Source organism: Equus asinus, chromosome 5 (genome assembly GCF_041296235.1).
Source record: "Equus asinus isolate D_3611 breed Donkey chromosome 5, EquAss-T2T_v2, whole genome shotgun sequence".
Classification (NCBI taxonomy): domain Eukaryota; kingdom Metazoa; phylum Chordata; class Mammalia; order Perissodactyla; family Equidae; genus Equus; species Equus asinus.
The window spans coordinates 38,672,465-38,693,484 of record NC_091794.1 but is presented as its reverse complement, the minus strand read 5'-3'; the positions used below and the strand labels follow the sequence as shown (position 1 = coordinate 38,693,484).

Sequence of the window (21,020 nt, the reverse complement as noted above, 5' to 3'; positions counted from 1 at the left end):
CCAATGAAAAGGACATTCATAAACCAAGAGAAGACGTTCACACAACACAACAGACTTCCGAGAGACCCAGGCAGCCCCACGTCTGAAGGTGGAGGTGCTGGACCCTCCAGGAGGCAGTGAAAGGAGGTAAGGGGACATCCTCTCCCTCCCCCAACTGTAGTGACCTAGGACATAGGACTATGCGTGGCCCTGAGAGGAGAGGGGAGAGGGGGCAGTCCTCCACGGCAGAAACACGTCCACTCTCCAAGTCCCCTCACAGCTCATGGGAAAGCTCCATATGGAGGAGGCAAAGCAATGGTGGGGGCATATTCATGAAGCCAAACAGCCTAGCAGGGCAGATAGCAAGGGCACCCCTGGGATCACATGTGAAAGAAAGCACCCCTCCCCCTGCCTGGCACACCAGTTCAGCCAGTTGGCCAGAGCAAGGGATCCCCGCCAGAGCACCAGTGCACACAATGTGTAAAGCAGCAGTGGTGAGTGGGCAAACGGAGATGGGCTCTGTCAGCATAGCTACCAAAGGTCAGGCACAGACGCTAGGGATTGTGATAGCCTTAGAATACACAGTTCCTGCCCCACCCCCCAGTGGGGGTAGGTGGAATCTGCAACCACATGCTTCCACTAGGCTAAGGCACAAATCCACTACATCAAATAGTATGAGGAGGTACATTAATACTCCAGACCAGAAGGAAAATGACAAGAATCCAGAAATCAATCCTGAAGGCACAAAAATTTACAATCTAAATGACAGAGAATTCAAAATAGCTATCATAAAAAAACTCAATGAGTTACAAGACAATTCAGACAGAGAGTTCAATGAAATCAGGAATAAAATTAATGAACAGAGGAAATTCTTCACAAAGGAGATGAAACTATAAAGAAAAACCAATCAGAAATGTTGGATATGAAAAACACAATGAATGAGATAAAGAAAAACCTGAAGTCCCTGGAATAACAGAGCTGATGTGATGGAGGACAGAATTAGCAATTTAGAGGATAGCAACGTAGAAATGATTCAGATGGAGGAGGAGAGAGAACTAAGACTAAAAAGAAATGAAGAAATTCTCCAAGAAATATCCAACTCAATTAGGAAATGCAACATACGGATTATAGGTATTCCAGAGAGAGAAGAGAGGGAGAAAGCAGCAGAGAGGTTGTTCAAAGAAATAATAGCTGAGAACTTCCCAAACCTGGGGAAGGAGCTGGAAATAAAGTAAAAGCAGCTAACAGAACTCCTAAGTACTTCAACGTAAAAATGCCTTCTCCATGGCATACATTAGAAAATCTGGTAAAAGTCAATGACAAATAAAAAATATTAAGGGCAGCAAGGCAGAAGAAAATAACCTACAAAGGAACCCCTATCTCAGCAGAAACCTTACAGGCTAGGAGAGAGTGGAATGGTATATTCAAAATTCTGTAAGACAAAAACTTTCAGCCAAGAATACTCCATCCAGCGAAAATATCCTTCAGCTATGATGGAGAAATAAAAATTTTCCCAGACAAACAAAAGCTAAGGGAGTTCATCGCCAGAAGAAGCCTCCTACAAGAAATGATCAAGAAGGCCCTCATACCTGGAAAAAAAAAAAGCATTTACAAAGCTTTGAGTAAGGAAATAAAAAGGCAGACAAAATCAGAAAATTGCAGATCTCCATCAGAACAGGTTAGCAAACAATTATAACATTAAAGATAAAGGGAAAGAAAATATCAAAAACAAATACAGTCACTGCGTTTTAACAACAAACTCACAACACAAAATGGACTAAGTTGTGACAACAATAACCTAGAAGGGGATGACGAAAGGGATGGAACCTGCTTAGACTAAGGAAATAAGAGGCTATCAGAAAATGGACTATCTCATCTACAAGACCTTTTATACAAACCTCACAGTAACCACTAAATAAAAAATTGGAACACAAACAATAAATGCAGAGAAAACTGAGAAAACAAACTGAATTAAAAGTCTGAAATACACCGAACGAGAAACAAGGGAAATACAGAACAACTGGAAAAGAAGTGATAAAATGGCAGCATCAAGCCCTCATATATCAATAATCACTCTAAATGAAAATGGATTGAATTCTCCAATCAAAAGACACAGTGGCTGGATGGATTAAAAAACAAGACCCAACAATATGATACCTCCAGGAAATACATCTCAGCTTTAAAGACAAACACAGGCTCAGAGGGATGGAAGATGATACTCCAAGCTAATGACAAACAAAAGAAAGACTTTTTTCAGCTTTACGTTCATTGAGCAGAAAGTACAGAGAGTTCTCATAAACCTCACTCCCCACACCTCCCGATTTCCACTATTTTTAACATCTCACTTTAGTGTGGTATATTTCTTACCACTGATGAACTAATATGCATATATTATTATTAACTCAAGCCCATATTTTACACTAGGGGTTTATGCCGTGTTGTACATTCTATGGTTTTTTTAAAACAATTTTTAGAATGTGATTAAATACACATAAAATTTATTGTCTATTAGACAATAAAATAAAATGGAATAAAATTGAATAAAATTTATCACCTATTAGACAACAGAATAAATATAACTTTTACATCTAAATCTTCTGCATAGTATTTTTCTCAATTTTTCCTGTAAACTAAAATCCCAATTTATCATATTAATATATCCAATAGCTATAAAAATTTAATTTTTCTTTAGGGGGCTGGCCCCGTGGCCGAGTGGTTAAGCTCGCACGCTCCGCTGTAGGCGGCCCAGTGTTTCGTTGGTTCGAATCCTGGGCGCGGACATGGCACTGCTCGTCAGACCACGCTGAGGCAGCGTCCCACATACCACAACTAGAAGAACCCACAATGAAGAATATACAACTATGTACTGGGGGGCTTTGGGGAGAAAAAGGAAAAAATAAAATCTTTAAAAAAAAAAAAATTTAATTTTGCTTTACTTTCTCCACATGCAACAAAAAGTAAGATTCAGTATCAAAACTACATAATCATCCAAGAAATTATTTATTTTGTGCTCCAGTAAGAGGTAGGGGATATAACTAAGAAAACAGTTCAGCCCCTTTAATCAATGTCTGACATTCACAACATTTTGTTTTAATCTTATCAAAATATTGTGCCACATTTCTAAACACAACAAAAATTCTTTTAGTGTAAATATGTAAATTCAAAGACTTTAATTGGTTTTTATTTGTGGGAAGGAAAGAGGAAACTAGAAAAAATAGCCCAGTTAACTGGTGGCCACAGGTAGAAGAGAGAGAAACTAACCCTAGGCATCTGAGCTTATTTTGCCTGCAACAGGAGGAATTTTCCTGTAAGAATAAAATCCAACCTAAATTGAAGGATCAGTTGGAAAGGAGGCTTCATTATTTAGAATTTTGCTTCACAGATATTTTGTAAATCTTTAATCAGTTCAGTCATGTTTATCACTCTTTAGGCCAATTCTCCAGTACAAATTATACATTCATCCCTTCCACAGCTTTCAATCACTTCCTTGGTCTAATTCCCATTCACATAATCCTTTTCTCAATGCTTTTTTTCCCTCTAATCTAAAATATAAAGAAGGATTAAGTACAAGAGGCTCCTATTAGCCTCTCCAACTACTGTATCTTCAAAATAAAAAAAAAACTCACTTCCATCATTGGGTAAGTTATTTAAAACCTTCTTGTGCCTCAGTTTCCTGATCTGCAAAATAAGGATAAAAAATGGCTAGTACTCTATTACTATGTATCTGGCCCGTGGCAGGCGGTGAATTACTGAATGAAAGAATGAATACCTCCTAAAGTTGTTAAACATTAAATGAGGCAGTGCACGTAAAGTACTTAGCTCACTGCCAGGCACACTGAAAGCTCACATAAAATGGAAGTTACTGCCATCATCAAAATCTTCAGTACAGCCCACAAATTCCAATTTAAACTTTCTGTCCTATTTTTAAAAAAGGCCTGTGATTACTGAGCCTTAGTGTGTCTCACCAATTGAATCTCCAAACAAGCATTCTCACTAAAGCCAAATCAATGTTTTCTCTCCTCCACAAAGAAGCCAAGCTTGTTTCTGAAGTCTCAGACCTTCACCCCTAATTCTTCTCTCCCTGGAGTGCCTTCATCTCCCCTCGCCTGGCCAAACGCCAAGTCCTTTAGTTCACATCGCACCTTGCCCAGGAAGCATTTCCCAACAGTTTCTGCTTTTACTCATTTCTCCTTTTATATAAAACCCTCACACATGTGTTTATTATTTTGTAATATCTGCTACCATCTAATCTTTCTGGGAAAACTGTAAATTACACTGTAGCTTTTATTTCCATTTCCCCCACCCGTCCCCAAAGCAAACGTATGGATATTACATACAGTATAAATTGACTGATTTAAACTGTTAACAGTGGTTATTTCTGGATAAGATTATGAATGATAATCATCTTTTTTATTCTTGCTTATAGTTTCCAAATAAATCATAACCAAGAAGAATAGATTTATCTGACTCAGAAATCTCACAATGCTATTTCTACAGATCCACAGGGAAGTAACCTATGATCCTAAGATCCTACAATATCTTCTGGAAAATAAATAAACAAACAAATAAGCAAACGCATATACATATGTGTGCTGGTGAAATTTTAACAACTATTTATTTTCTGTATTGTAGTTCTTGGAAAAAAAAATCAATGGTTCACATATGGTATCCAGGGTAACCCTATTACTGAATGTGCTCAGTATTTTCTGATTAACTAGAAGTTCGCTGTTTCTCATTGTTTTTTAGTAACTAGTATTTTCATGATGACTTTATGCTCAAAACACATAACTTTCTATTACAAAACAAAAGTGACATTGTTAATGTATTTGAATATATTTGAAATACCAAATATAATTTTTAAAAATTCTTACCTAATCCTTTTTGTCCTGGATTCTTTGCAAAATTAAAAGTAAACTGGTAAAAATCCTTAAATCGTCCTGGTTCTTTCAATTCTTGTTCCATCTTGGGTATTTGGGCCTTTAGTTTTTCTATGCTGTCACATCTACATTGTAAAATTAAGTTTATAAAGATAAACTTTTTCACTATAAATTAAGGACTTAACTTATTTATTCCTATGACACCTTATATTTATTTCATAGAACCTCTTTTTAAAAAATCAGAGAATTGAAGTTTCATCTTTTTAACATTACATAAACAAGTATGGGGTTAGCTGGAGGAAGAAAAGGTCTGGATTAAATGTTAGAAATAATTACTATTTTTTTTTAAAAAGGGCTAATACTTTTAATTACGTAATCCACTGGACGATCAACACACCCAAACTAGAGAAGTCAGCTGCAGTGAAGAGATGAGAATGTATAGTAATCAGTATAACAATCACCAGTTTAAACTGTAACAGAGACTCCTGACATGGTTTAACAAATCATGCCTAGCTTCCAAACTAACTGAAAGCATAGTCTCTTGCCTAGGTGAGGAAGCATTCCTCTTGAAAACTTACTTCTTATTACATACAAAGTAAAGTAATAAATATCAGCTGAACCCCCTACCATCTCCAACTGAAGTTCTGTCAAATCACTATCAAGCCTTTCTGTATGTGCAAAGTACTCAACTTCGAGAAGTTGAAAGGGTCCAAGTACCAAGTCTCACGTTCCACATAGCAGCCTTAAGGTAGAAATATGCTATTCTTATAGATCCCACAAACCAATCATTCCACTTTTTTCTTCTAATAATTTCTCCTTTTATTTTCCTTCCATGTTCTTTCTAACACCTCCTGGATCACTAGTTCGTAAATTAAAATTTTGATTTGGAAGTTCATTTATTTTACATGAATTCAATTTCAAATGAAAACAAGGGAGTTTTAATGAAACCTGTCCTAGCATAGAAAATTCCAGCAAGTTCAGGATAGGGCTGGACTTGGCTGTAGAACAGTGTCTAGGCCAGCTCTTAAGTTATTGCCTCTCAGCTTTAAACCCACCCTTCTTTGCTCTACTTTGTGTCTATCTGTAATGGACTACAAATCATGAGACTTCATTTTTCTTGCCAGCTGGCTCACTGTTAGGTTCTACCAATAGAGGGCGATGAGAAGCTGGAAGAGGAAGAAGGAATTTTTCTTATCCCAGTTTGTTTTCTGCAGAGAGCAAGGGTTTCCCTGTGGTGGGAGGTCTCAGCAATGTTCACCAATGATGGCAACTCGCATAGCTCCACAGCAAGTGGCCTGTAGCCTGTTTCTTGTCGCCCAGGGTGGCAGGTGCGGCAGGCAGCACAGGCAGCTTGTTTCTGCAGCAGCCACGCCCTCTCCTCTGAGGTCTGAATCTCAGCCTTACGGGGTCTCTTAAGTTTCTAGGTTCCTTTCTGTTCATTTCCCTCGGCATCAGGGGTGGTGGCAGCTTCCTGCGACTGCCACCCCTGTTACACCTCAGAGTTTTCTTTTACCACTTTCACACAGTAAAACAATTTTCAAAATTTACCCTATTCAAACTACTGGTATGGTTTTTGTGTTTTGTCTGGATGCTGACTGACTGTAATGTCCCTCAGGCTCAAGAATCAGAATGCCTGGGTTCAAATTCTGGCTCTAATACCACCTAACTCTCCAGTTTCTCTGTACTTTAGTTTCCTCATCTATAAATGGGAATATACACTATTTCTCTCACAAAGCTGTCGTGAAGAGGTAGGTGAAGCACTTACTTAGCACAGTTTCTGAAATGAAATAAATGTTCAACAAATGTTAGCTATTATTATTCAACAGTCACCCACTAAAAACAGAGAGGGCAGCCTGTTGCCTATCCATAGACTGAATAGTTTTGCAGCCTCATTCAATACAGACAACTAGAGGCCATAGGTAAAACCTCTACCCATGATTTTCCAGTCTGTTTATCCCAAGACATTTAGCTAATCAGCTGTCAAGATATAAGTGGAACAAAAAGTGATTAGTAACTTCCAAGATTTTAAATTCTAGGAGTTTGTTTATAAATTCAGAGTTCACAGCCTCACTTTAGGAAATAAAACTTGCTCATTTCACTTGTCCATGTTAAATATTAAAGCATAGTGATCTATTTTAATACTAGTGAACCTCCCTTAGAAACAAATGATAAAAGTATAATGCAAATGGCATAATCTGTACTAACTACACAGATAACTTGACAAACTCAGAAAACTGTTTAACATGGGAAGGAACTAGCATATTGTATTAGCCCATTTCTATTTATACCAATGTTTGTGGGCCAGCAAAGTTTTAAATTTACATTTAAAAATTCATACCATAATTCAGTTCAGTTCCACAGTAATTCCCATAGTAATGTACCTAAATTCCTATGGTAATTATATACTCACCCTAACTCTGTCATGCCATCCATGAACTCCTGTTTGGAGAACTCACACTGTGTCGCTGCTCTAAACTTCCATGCAATGATCAACACACTAATGCTGGCTGGATCGAGCGCCAGGTCATCACAGAACTGCTGTATACCATCTATTCCAATTTTATTTTCATCTTGAGGATCTTTAAAAACAATAATGCAACATTAAATTAGTGCCATATTTATTATGTTATTCCTAAAACTGAAAAAGGTAAGGCTTTATGTTCCACTAAAAGAAAAAAATTACAATAGACCAAAGACATGAAACAGTATTATGCTAATAGATATCTTCCCCTTATATTTAAAGCCACTTTGACCCTGAAATAGCATTCTTAAGATGAGGAGGATATATATTCAGGTGGGTACTTGATTTTTAAGTCTCATTTATTCACGTGAAATATATCCCATACTCCTACACATTCAGAAAATCAGACATTCCTATATAGGGATAAAGGATTTTTACTGAACATACCCATATTTTTTTTAAGTAGGCATTCTAAATTAACAGTATTATATACAGAAATTCTTTTTTTTCTTAAAATTCTTTTTACCACAGCAATCACTTCTTGAGTTTCAGAAAAACCATAAACTCTGCAATTCAATCCTTGTCTCAACAATATAAACATCTGTTGTTCAAATTAAAGGAAAAAACCCAACTATCCATATCTACTTACCAGACAGGAAAAATTTAAAGTGATGACAAACACAAGAAAGGGGCACTCAAACACTCCGTCAAACGTGATTTGCTAACATCTCTAGGAATAAAAAGTGTGCACATCCTCTGACTTTGGGGCATGAGTTACGTGTAAAATATAATCCGATTTTTGGAAAAATTTTGGAAGAAACTCTGTATATTCATTTATGATCAAACATAAAAGACATGGAAGGACCCATACCAGGCTATTAATTATTAGTTCCCTCAGGAGAATAAACAAGGAAAAGATACAGAAACTATTAACTTTTCTTTATTCATCTATTATGTATTGTTTAAGTTTTTTAAAGTGTATATTACTTTATACTTCTTTAAAGGTTTTAAAATTATTATGTAGGTTTTCTTAAAATCGGTTGAGTTTTATGAAAATGAGGGAAAAAAATCTAGCTCCCATTCTCAAATTGGATCGGGGGGAGGAAAAAGGGAAAAAGGGGGTGTAAAGGGGGAAGAAATAAAGAGGTGAAGAAGAAATTTTAGTGAGAAGAGGAAAATAATTTCTCCCAGATCTCAAAGTATTTCTAAGATCTACAGAGCTCTGTTGGACCCATCCATCAAATTTATGCTCTATGCATTATTTGATTTCTCACAAGAAGCATATAACTTTGGAAAATCTGATTCAAAATATTTAAAGTCACAAGCAAACACTCACCTTTGTATCTATTGTATAGTTGTTCTAACTTCTTCCTGTCCAATGATCCTTTTACACTCTCTCGTATATAAAGTTCAGGATTTTGGAAAAAGTTGTCTGTTGCAACATCTAACTTCCAGTCATTTTGAGACAGACAACTTACTGCTGTTTTTTCACTAGATTGTGTGAAGATCATAAACTGACGAACTTTATCCTTCTGCGATGATTTCAACTTGTTCTATTGAAACCAGAAAATAAACTGAAACGCTATGTAAAGTCACAGAAGACTAAGTATTTCTATATGGCTGATCAATCATTCTTAGCAATACTTTTTCTTCATAAAATGTTAAAACATTTTAGCTCAAGATTTATTTTTGATCTACTATTAATCAAAAAGACAAATTTTTTAAAATCTAAAACACAAAATTTGGTATCATTTTGGAAAAGAAACTACAACAGAGGCGAAGGAAGTTCAACTACCCTGACTCTCTCCTAAAAGTGGATCCTAAGAGCATGCATAGGAAAGGAATTTCCTCCAGAGAGGAAGTACAGCTACTCTCAAAACCTTGACCAAGCACAAAGTTCTCAAGGGACACGTAAGGAGTGGTGGGGAAGAAGGTGACATTCTCTAGTCGGCCAGAACAGTCAAATAACCCTGGGGATCAATGAGATTAACAGGCGTTGGTTGCAGTCCTAAACCCACTATAAAGGATATAGGGTACAATTCTCCCCAACCCCACCCCTTTGTTTTCTTGGTATTTTTACCAAATGTGAGAAAGCAATAGAATATGAGTACCCTACATTCCTCCTGGTGGTATTCAGGAACCAAGATAATTATCAATAGAATTTCTTCATATTCTCACTCAAATTAGAAGCAGTGAAATATGAACGAGTACCCTCCACCCTTCCAACTGAGGTAATTTTTAATAGGATTCTCCCTTTTTCCCCTAAAAGAATCACCTCTTTCCCTTAGCCTGAGCCTAGCAGAGGCCCTCTCCCAACAGCCCCTCTACTATAATAACCTATTCTCACTTGCCTTATGCTGACAGATTGACTTCTCATCTAAACTGAACCCTAAGCAAAATGAAGCAGAGCAATTAGTCCCCCCACTCTCTCCCAGTATCATGAACCATGTTCTCCCCCCACTCCCACCCAAGCTGGTCTCCTGTGCAATTTCAGCCTCCCCATTATTACTCTTCTCCTCCCAAGTCCTAATACCATCTCTCAGCAAAATACTTGGGCTCTTCCTAAGCTACTCCTGAAAAAGAAGGGGAAAAAGCACGTGAGTAGGGCACACAGTAATAGATATAGTGTTCTGTGGTTTAAGCAACACATCTGAGAACAGCATCTTCGATCTGGCCCAAACTGACAGATCACAAACCTCAACCCCCTGGTTGAACAGATGAGAAAACAGACCCAGAAGGTTAAGGAATTTGTTCAAAAACCACTCAGGTTATTATTAGTAAAAATGGGACGAGAACAGAACGGTCTCACGAATCCTAGTCTTAGTAATCTTTCCATATACCACACTGCTTGCTGTACATATTTACAAGCCTTCTGAGATTTTCAGGAAAAAGACTACCAAAGATATAAATATTTCCACTTATCACGGAATAAAAACAAGACTATGCAAAATCAAATATGAAAACCAACGCCATCTCTTGCAATATGAACAATGTTTATGCCCTGGAGTCTGATCTGTCAGCCATACTCTTCTCTCTCTGTAAATATATTATTGCTTAGGATTACATATTAAAATCTCAACCTCTGTTCTCCATTAAAATTGAGAAACTATAAATTCACTAACCTCCTGGTACTTCACTAATAACTCTACCACCTCTGGACACCAGATAACTCATATCCCATTATACGACACATCTCTCAAATGTCTAGGATTCTCCCCTTTTGAAAAATATCTCCTCAAGATTTATTATTCAATTACAACAAACGCACAATGAAATCAAATGCCAAGGAAGATACTTGTCTTATTTTAATATACTGTTTAACTGAAAGGAAAACACTTTGATTTCAACTTTTGTTATTGAAAACTATTTTTTAAAATTAGTACACCTTTCTCCCTTGAGAGATACAGTATCTGACATATGTTTCAATCCTTCTTTGAAGAACAGGGAAGTATCTGAGGGTCATTATGATCATTAGTGACCACTATATAAGGTACAAAGTGTTGGAGATCAACCTACAACTACAACGACTATAGGCCACATCCTGGTAATTACTTTTTAATTAAAATTGATATAACTTCTCCCAATTCTCCTAAAAGTTGGAGGCAGCAAAACAATCAGGATTATTTGGGGTTTTACCATACACTATTAAATCTAGTGCTCTGTTCTCTGAAATTTGAATCACTTTTGTTGAAGAGAGGAAGGAAGACACAGCTTAAGTCACTTCTACAAGCCAAAAAGAGCTGTTCACTACTAATGACTTCCCATCAGAGAGCAAGATATTAGGAAATCGGGGGAACAAAGATAAAAAGTCATCTTACCCATACAAACTAACAACAAAATATACTAGTGAATTATTTAATTCCATGTCACATCTTATTTGGGAAAAAAAGTATACATAATAAAATAAGGTCGGGGCCGGCCCAGTGGCACAGGGGTTAAGTGTGCATGTTCTACTTCAGCGGCCTGGGGTTCGTCGGTTCGGATCCCAGGTGTGGACATGGCACCGCTCAGCACGCCATGCCGTGGTAGGTGTCCCACATATAAAGTAGAAGATAGGCACGGATGTTAGCTCAGGGCCAGTCTTCCTCAGCAAAAAGAGGAGGACTGGCAGAGTTTAGCTCAGGGCTAATCTTCCTCAAAAAAATAAAAAATAAAATAAAATAAGGTCTATGTATAAGTAAATATAAACTATTTTAACTAGCTTGGTTTAAATTTCTAGCATACGGAGTAATATCAATATATTTTAAGAAAAAGGGCTGCAGCTACCCACTTCCAACACCACAAAGGCTAATGATACCTGGTAGAGACATGATTATGGGCTCCTGCTAGACCAAGTAGTAATAAGAAATCCCATTCCTGCCAAGTCTCATAGGTATCCTCTCCTTCTTGTATATAATGCACTCTTACCATTTCTTTGTCAGCTCTCCGTGCCTAGCATACATCTTAACACTCGTTCTCTGACCAGAGAAGATGCATTCAATTCTGTAGTCTCAAAAGCTGTCCTAGAGTAAAACTGGAGTGGACTACATGGACTTGCCCTTTCCAAAAGCCTATTTAGGAGAGTGGTAACACTCCCACCTGCTTTTTCCAGGCCATATGGGGGCAACTGGCAAGGTGTTCTGACTTTGAGAGTATGGCATCAAAGGTTTAAATTTCAATCAACTTAAGGAAGGGAAAAAAGGTATCTAGCCAGAAAGAATTATTTTATAGGGGATAAGAGGGTGGATAGAAAAATGAGGTGGAAGAAAAAACAGATGGGTTTTCTCTATTTCTACTACAAACCCAGTGGGGATCTTCCTAACAGCAAAAACATGTGACAACTACAATGATTCAGCACTTGAACGTAGTGTATGCCATTTACTTTAAGACTTATTTAAAAGCAACAAACTAGAGTGGTCATTAAATAAGATTAGGCAATACAATCTTCAGCACTCAAATGTGAAAACTATCTAGACATTATCAAATTTTTAAGGATATTTAATATTGGTAATTATGTAAAATGTATAAAATATAGGATATATTCTGATTATTTTTAATTCTAGCAAAAAGAAGGGGAGGGAGAGAGGGAGAAAAGGAGAGAGGGGCTGTCTCTTGTAATAGAAAGCTAGTTACAATTGTATCAGAGATTGTCAAAACAGAAATCCTATCATAATCTGGACAGGAAAAGCATTTACTTGCTCATTTTTCCAAAATAAAAAATCTGGTTATCAATACATATTAATACTTACATCTAGCACGTTTGCAACTTTTTTCACTCAAGAAATTTAAGAATCACATTTAAAATAGTTTATTTGGGAAAAAATATCAGACAAATATTTTGAATGTAGCCAAGTATCAAAGTCAAGTATATTTTATCACCGAATCTACAAAGTCTATTGTGATAGAAGAATAGGGACTCAAAAAGGCTCTACAGTCAAAAATAAGAAAGCATTTCCCGTAAGAAAAACAGCGAACACGGAAAATGATTTTCTAGTTAACTAAGTCCTAACAATTTCAAAACAGAAATAATGTTAATGGGTAAATGATATTTTTAAAAGCAAAAAATTAAGATCCATTTTAGTATTTCTATTATTCTGAATTTTCATCTTCTCGCCTTTAAGTTTCAAGTTCAGTCTGAACTCCAAAAAGACAGACCTCAAGGCCTTTATAGTCTTAAAGGAAGTAATTTTCTAACCCAATTGTAGTTACCTCAGGATTTGATGAATCTAGCTCACAAAAGGCAACATTTTAAAAATCAAAACGCTGTAATGATCACCCATAATTCTCACTAAAAGCTCTGGGTGTTGATTCTCATGCGTTACCATATGACTAACAGTTTAGCTTCATATGAAATTTAGAAGAGCAACTTTTAGTCCAGAAAATCATACTTTCCATACATGATACGTAGTATTCAGCAGATACGGTTAAATGTTACCAACATCCCAAACCACTCACCTACAAAAGGCTTTCCCAAAGATTACACGTCCGAAGTCAAAAGTGCAGGAGAAATCAATTCAACTACTGAGACTGCCTACTCCTAGGGAAGACTTTCACCTAGGGGCAAAGTTCTGCAGGAAAGCCAGGCTAAGAATCTAGGTAGGAGCAGCTCGAAATTCTCTTCCCTTCTACCTGAACAGAGAGGCACTATATGATTAGTGAAGAGTGCAGACTCTCAAGCTAGACTGGCAGGACTTTCATCCCACCCGTGCCTCTTAATTGCTGTGTGACTTTGGGAAAATTACTTAATCTCTGTGTGTTTCAATTTCTTCATCTGTAAAACAGGTGTGAAGGTTACATGAATTAATTCAGGTTAAACTCTTAAGAATTGTAACCAGCATTTAAGGACTCCTTACAAGTCCATAAAGGAAAGAAAAATACTCCAGAGAAAAAAGTAATTTTATGTAAATGGTAAAGAAAGAAGAAGAAGAACCATAACCAGAAAACTAGCAGCTAGCATTTACTTGAGCTCCTACTGTGTGCTAAGCATTTAATTAGTCACAATCCTGCAAGATGGTTACCATTGATTACATTTTACCAACGAGGAAACCAAGCCTCGGAGCTGGATCTGTCTAATGACAGACCATCCAAAAAGTAGCAGAGACAGGAACAAAACCCTGGTGCCTGGTTTCAAGGCACGCCGTCTTTCCATTTATTCCACACTGTCCTGAAGTGAAAGGGAAAACCAAAAGGACAAAAGTGCAACCGCTGACTAATTATGTGTGTACCGGGAGGGGGAGGGGATTGTGAGCAATATTTCAACTTATTTAACTTTTCCATAAAAATAAGTGGAATCAATTGACCTTTCCCCTTTCAAATGTAAACAATTTGCATTCTAAAAATTGTCCATTAAGCATTCCCTCACAACCTAACTAAAAGGTTAATTTAGGATGGAACTTCCCTTTAGGGTTTTTTGGCGGGGAGGGGGCTAAGCTATTTTTTAAGACAAGTAATTCGACGGGAAGAAAAATGTGTTTACAGTCCTGTCACAGTCTATTTTTAAAAAGACGGCCACAATCTATAGCTTTAAACGTACAAAGGTGGAATATCAGGGATCACCGAAAGTCAGGGTTTCCTTTTCCAGTGAGAAGCCTTGTAACCCAGAGAAAATACAACTACATATAGAGGTTATAGCCAAAAAATATAAGCAAATGTGCATAATTCAAATATTAAGCAAAACAAAAATACCCTCAGTATTCTTTGAAATTATAGCCTGCAGTTTAGAATAATTACTTACGGTTAGGCCTGTGGCTCTTATCATTCATCTGTAAACTTCCTGCACTTTGAATGACAGTTAAAATGAACTCTTCTTTAAGAGGCGCTGCAGGACCAAGTCAAATGTGGATACTATACGATACTAGCCTATGTATTTATCGTACCCAATGATACTTTATATAATGGCAATTCACTGGAAAAAAATATTTCAGAAAGTATATTTGTAAGATTCAAGCTGGTTTTGCAAGTTTTCAAAGGATTTTCCTCACAGGTTTCAAAAAAGTATTCTGTTAGTGGAAATTTAAAGGATTTTCTCCTCCCTTCCCTAAGAATTATTAGATTATTCAAAAGATGACCACCACTGTAACGGAATAAATGTTTTGATTTGGAGAAGACTGTTTTGACTATTAAAAACAGTTATTTTTGCTAATTCCTGATTATCTATAATAGGATAGAAATAACCTCCTTAAATACTTGTGTTAGCCATGAAATTTCCATTGATTCTCCCAAACTTATCGCTTGAACTTCCAACAAGCAGTCAAGGCAGCTAATTTGCTTCTCCTCTCCATAAATATCTTTCCTAAAGAAATCTCAAATAAAAAGATTACTGAGGAGAAAACAAAACAAAAAAGAATTAAATGAGATTTTTAAAGTTCCACAGTTAAAGAACTTAGAATAATGACTATCATTCAACAGTTATGTGATATTTGTTTCATAAAGACAATAAATAATCCCTGAAAAATGAAATCTTCTAAGATTTGATATCTACTCAAATCCTAAATCCAGAAATATTAGAATCCTATAAATAATAAAGCACTCTAAATGTTTACGGAAATGAAAATATCCTAATATAACAAAGGACTGGGCCACGTACTTCAACTTATCTGTTACTGATCACTGTGTTCAGTGTTAAGGGATTCAAAAGTGTAATGCAATAGAATTCTTTAGAAAACTGTTTAAAAGAAAATCTCTTAAAATTTTTACAATGCAAATGAACAGCCTAATCACTCTCAGTGATTAGGTACTAATTATATAAAATGGGTTCAACAAAGCGATGAGACTCTTTAGTGGCATTTCCTCCCCTCTGTTTTTGCTTTTTCACAGTTAGGGGGTATACACCTAGACTGACTAGGTAAACTAGATAGTCAGCAGGTTATTCAAGCGCTTGTTTGTGTCCACAAAGCAACTGAATCCTATTTGGAACTATTTCTCTTCATCAAATGTCATGGCTAATACGATCACAACTTGAAGAGCACACACAGACTGAAATGGACAGGGGGCTTTCTCACAGATTTTCAGTAAGCTTGACCCCGCCTATGAGGCCATAATCAAAACAGTCACTTGATTCAAATGACCTCAGCTCTTTTAAAACTTAAAAAAAAAACGTACTACCACCACGAGTTAATTTTACTTTCAACTTTTTTACTGTTATGTACCAAAAGAGTTTTAAATTTTCAATTACTTAAATGTTTACATCAGATCATTTGATGTGATATGAAAACAACTAGGTCACTATTCAATATAAGGAAGAAACCAGAATAAAACTAATCAAAAATTCCATACCTATACTGAAAGGGTGCTTGCTGGGTTTAAAAAAAAAAAAAAAAGAGGCGGGGTAGATAAAGTGTGTAACCAGAAACCAGGCTTCTAATCCCTGCTCCCCACATACTAGCTGTTTGGTCAAATCATTCAGTACTGCTAGACCTCCACTTCCAGATATGTTAAAAAAGGTAGCAATACCATCTCACAAACCAGAGTAGAGATTAAACAAAATAACAGACATAAATTGTCTGATTACCAGACAGTATGTTCTCAATAAATGCTAATGTCCTTCTTTCTCCCCAAAGGCCCAGTTTTCTACATATAGCCGTTAAACTACAGAACTACGAGAGCATACTACATTCTAAAGTAATCCATGAAAGAGGTTTTGTTGTGTTGTTTTTATTAACTAGCATGGCTAGGTTAACTCGAGGGTGAGCTAGTTTTTATTGAATATTGGACAGTCACCCTAAACGAATTCAAAACCCTGTACACAGAAGCTGCATGGTAAAGAAAACTATAAGAGTTTTGTTGTCTTTAAAAACTGCTTTAAAAAATAATCATCTATAATATTGTAATAGCACCTACGGGACAGCAGAAACCAGGTCTATCATACCATTTAGAATCTCCTTCAGTGGCTTCCCATTTCTCTTGGAGTAAAAACCCAATATCCTTAAAACGCCCACCCATGCCCACCCCCACTCCTTACTGCTCAGACGTCATCTGCTCCAACGCCCAACATGCCCATCTTCCCCATACACACTGCTCCAGCCACACTGGTCGCACGTCCTCAAATTCTCTCTCCACATTTCTGAGTGGCTTACTCCTACATCTCCTAGCCTGCTCAAAATGCACCTCTCACTGGTACAGACACCAGTCTGCAACCCCACTTCCACTGGGCCCCACCACTTCTAATTCCCCTCCCTAACACTGCTTTTCTCCCATAGCACTTAACACCTTCTAACAGAGTAAGGAAGAAAAATAAATACTATGTTTATTATTTGGCTCTCTTTACTAAAATGTAACCCTCACCAGAATAGAGATTTTTATCTTTTCAGTGAAAAAAATATATAGACAGACAGACAGATAGATATCTATCTCCATATCCCCAGTGCCTAGAACAATGCCTGGCACATACAGGTATTTAATAAATAATTATCAAAATGAATTAAGGCCCTCTTTTAATTTATTTATGTATATGCAAAAGAATGTGAAACAAATTCTAAAGAGACAACCTGGAACAGGCCTACATTCATTTGGACTTAGAAACTCTGGTATTTGTTGAAAATATAATCTTAAATTTCAAAGTCCATACATTTTTTTAAAAACCATTAAAAATATAGTAATTAGCACCATTAATTGTCCATTAATTTGCATTTTGTTATTGAGCATATTCATTAATAACACTTGGGTTTTCCTGTTTAAATGAGTAATATAATTTAATTTCAAATCCAATTTTCAACCATGTCTCTAGATTTCATGTGAGTTAGAAGATTATATGTACTACAAACACTGGGGGAAAACAGTAAACTAGGAGAAAGGAGTTTCAGTTCTGCAACAAACAATTGTGCAAACTTGAACCTCAAAACCTCCTTGATCCTCAATTTCTTCTGTAGAAAAGGAGTAAATTAGATGATTTCCAGAGCCAATTCAGGTCTAAAAATCCTCTGATGCTGTGAGTCTAGAAAAATCTAGTAGGTTACACAGTCTACACACTTCTCACACATCTAACAAAAATCATTAGAATCAGAATTTTTAGCTGAATGGAACGTTAGAAATCATCAAATCCAATCCCGTCATCTTACAAAGAAGAAAACAACCCAGGGGCCGGCCAGGTGGCGCAGCAGTAAGTGCACACATTCCGCTTCCGGTGGCCCGGGGTTCGCCAGTTCAGATCCTGGGTGCAGACATGGCACCGCTTGGCACGCCACGCTGTGGTAGGTGTCCCACATATAAAGTAGAGGAAGACGGGCACAGACGTTAGCTCAGGGCCAGGCTTCCTCAGCAAAAAGAGGAGGACTGGCAGTAGTTAGCTTAGGGCTAATCTTCCTCCAAAAAAAAAGAAAAGAAAACAACCCAGAAATTTTGAAGACTTTTAAAAAAGTTTTCAGGAGTAACAGCATATTGTCCAGTTTGGGAGTTATTCTTGGTCTTTCTATGCGTGTGGCAGGTAGGTTAACTGAAGAATTTTTTTTCTTACACAAAATACTTCAGATATCCCATCTTTTAAGTCTGCCCCAGAACTGACAATAACATATGCTCTAGAAATAAGCTACAGTCCACACACCAAAAACTAACATTAGCCCAAAAATTACATCAAGAAAAAATTACAAGTAAGAGAAATTTATAACGAAAAAGTTCTTAAAAATTCTGGAAAATTCTTATGAAGTTCTATTAGGGCCCATGATTCAGTTTCTAAACTAACAAGAGCATACCAAGACAATTCTGGTGACATGATCTGAGTTCAGCCACAGAAAGTGTTTTAAATTAGTGGCATCTTGTCATTACTGGTATGATTAGATGAGTTATGGCTAAGTTCCAAAACCAGCTAATTTAATATAAACAAAAAGACAGAAGAGTTCACAAGCTCCAACCCAGGCTGAACTCTCGTATGAACCACAGGAAGCCTGAATTCCTGCACAGGTGATGCACATTACCCAGACCCTGGATTATAGAGGATGATGCCGATTTGAAGACTGTTATGAACAGAACACATTTCAATGCTCTCACTGAGTGTTTACCAGGGAATTACATTTCATTACCTCAGGCTTACTACTCATCTACACGCCAAGAGTCTAGAAACTTTAGGAGTAATGTCTGTCAGCATCAAAATACTTAAGAAATAAGAAACTGTTCAAGAGCCCTGGCGGATCCTTGAACATTAACCTGTACTTTATGGCAAAGTTTTCCTACAAATACAAATGGTAAATTTTTATGCAACTTACCAAAGAACATAAAGCTTGAATATATGGCAGACTAAACCACATATCCGTACATGACACCAAAATTCTGCCAAGTTGGAGGCTGGGGCTAGATAAGCGTCATTCAGCAAAAATAAGACCAACTAAAAACAAAGACACTGAGGCATTCCTTTGACACAGACATACAGATACACACTCCTCAAAGAGGCCTTTATGTTCCCCATGAGCAAAAAGACAACAATATCATTTTTACTGTCTATTCATACAGTAACCTGCATGGAATTCAACTCATGCTCAGACTATAACGCCGAACATCGCTTCTGAAAAACAAGAGTCCAACAGTCAGGTACATAATTACCAAAATGTAAACAGACAACTTGACTACCACGTCTTCAAGCTTGCAGGACTATTTTTTTTTAATCCAAACAAAAAAGGAGAGGAGAATAACTTGACAAACTGTTTTTTAAAAATCACAAATGGTCTTTAACTGGCATAATAAAGCAATTACTCCTCCCACCCCGAGCAAACAAAATATGTGCTCAAAAGGTAGCAAGTCTGCTTCTCCTAATTTTATGAAATGAGAACAGGTTGCACTTCCGTACTCCCCTCCCCCGCTCGTCCCCCAGCTCCGCGGTCTCCCATGTTCTCAGTGGGGAGGTAAATATAACCTCCACCAACTGGCCAGGGAAACTCTCATTTTCCAAAAGCATGGGACGCAGGAAGAGGTGGTGGAGCACGGCGAAGGGCTGATACCCCGCCCCAAGCCCAACTGCCCGCAGACTTGAAGGGTGTTGCAGCCGAGTGCGGAGGAGGGCGAGGAGCCCCGGGAAAGTCTTTCCTTCGCCCCGGCCGGGCGGAGGGGGAAGCCCCGGCTCCGGGGCGGGGGTGGCTCCTCACCCGGAACCCCGGACCCCGGTCCCCGGCCAGACACAATGGAGCCGGCGAGGGGGCCGGGCAGGGGCAGGGCCGTTGCCCCATCCCCTCCCCCCGCCCCAACGCCGCCCCGGGCCGCGCCGGCCCCGGCCAGGGGCAAGGGGGCCGCTGCCCGTGCCCCAAACTCCCCGGGGCTCCCGACTAGGCCCGGCTCCGCTCCGCCTCCTCGGCTCTCGCGTAGCGGCGGCGCCCGGGCGGGAAGGGGCGAAGGAGGAAGGGAGAGGCGGGGAGGAGAGCCCCGCCGGGGAGCGGGACGGAGGCCGCGGGCCGAGGCTCGGGGCGGCGGGGTCGCGGCGGGGCGGAGGGCGGCCGGCCGGGGGTGCGCGGCTGGGCCGGCCCCCAGCCGGCGGGGCGGGCGGCCGGGCGGCCGCAGTGCCTCACCATGTTGGTGTCCTCCAGGCCTCTCCCCTCCTCCTCCGGCTCCGCAGCGAATGGACGGCGGCGGCGGCGGCGGCTCCTCTCACGGGCTCGCCGGGCTCCCGCTCATGCGCAGTGCGGGGCGGCCCCGGCGCGGCCGGAGGAGGCAGCCCCGGGCCTCCGGGAGGCGGAGGGACTGGGGCGGGCGGCGGGCTCCCCGCACGGGGCTTCCCCCGGGCGCGGGGGTCCCCTCTGGGCTGGGGGCGGGGGGCGACGCACGCCCTCCGCGCGCCGACATCCTCCCGCCGCGCCGGGCGGTCTCCGGCGGGGTGGGGGCCGGGGACACCCACCTCCGCTTCCTCCGCGCTCCTTCCGCCGTCGGACGGCCCCAGCCGTGTCTACACGGGCTCGAGGAGGGGACGAGCGGTGGCCAACCGCTTGAGCAGCTGGGGGCGACTGGAGGGAGAGGACGGAGGCGCCGGGTCCATCCCAAACCACCCCTCCCCATTAATACCCCTGCCAAAAAAGGAAGAAAATAGTGAAAACACCTCCACCCTGTGTTTTCCTCTTTTTTTCCTCCTAGTTCCAGTAGCTGGTCTGCATCAGGTCCCCCACGTGGACTTGCCAGAAGAAACCTTAGTCTAGCTATGTGGGAGCCGTAATGCCCCTGAGTATGGCACAGGTTCTTCCCAGGCCGAAGTGTCCACAGGGAGACCAGTGGGATAGCCCTAGGGTTCCAGGCGAGCAGGACGGGATTCAAGG

The 21,020-nt window shown here is 39.3% G+C and overlaps 1 protein-coding gene across 3 annotated transcripts in view; it reads right to left on the bottom strand.

Annotated features, from left to right (window-relative positions):
- The window catches only part of DCUN1D1 (defective in cullin neddylation 1 domain containing 1), a 32,615-nt gene extending 11,845 nt beyond the window's left edge, over window positions 1-20,770 (bottom strand). The window contains exons 1-4 of one of the 3 annotated variants that reach the window (XM_070509349.1): window positions 20,609-20,770; window positions 8,654-8,870; window positions 7,267-7,435; window positions 4,851-4,981 (exon numbers count right to left, since the gene is read on the bottom strand). In XM_070509349.1, coding sequence (XP_070365450.1) covers window positions 4,851-4,981; window positions 7,267-7,435; window positions 8,654-8,828 — 475 coding nt within the window. In that variant the 5' untranslated portion in view covers window positions 8,829-8,870; window positions 20,609-20,770. Of the gene's footprint in view, window positions 1-4,850; window positions 4,982-7,266; window positions 7,436-8,653; window positions 8,871-13,251; window positions 13,335-20,282; window positions 20,518-20,608 lie in introns of those variants that run through there. The other 2 variants (XM_044771140.2, XM_070509347.1) reach the window with 2 other exon arrangements.
- Window positions 20,771-21,020: the final 250 nt, after the last annotated feature.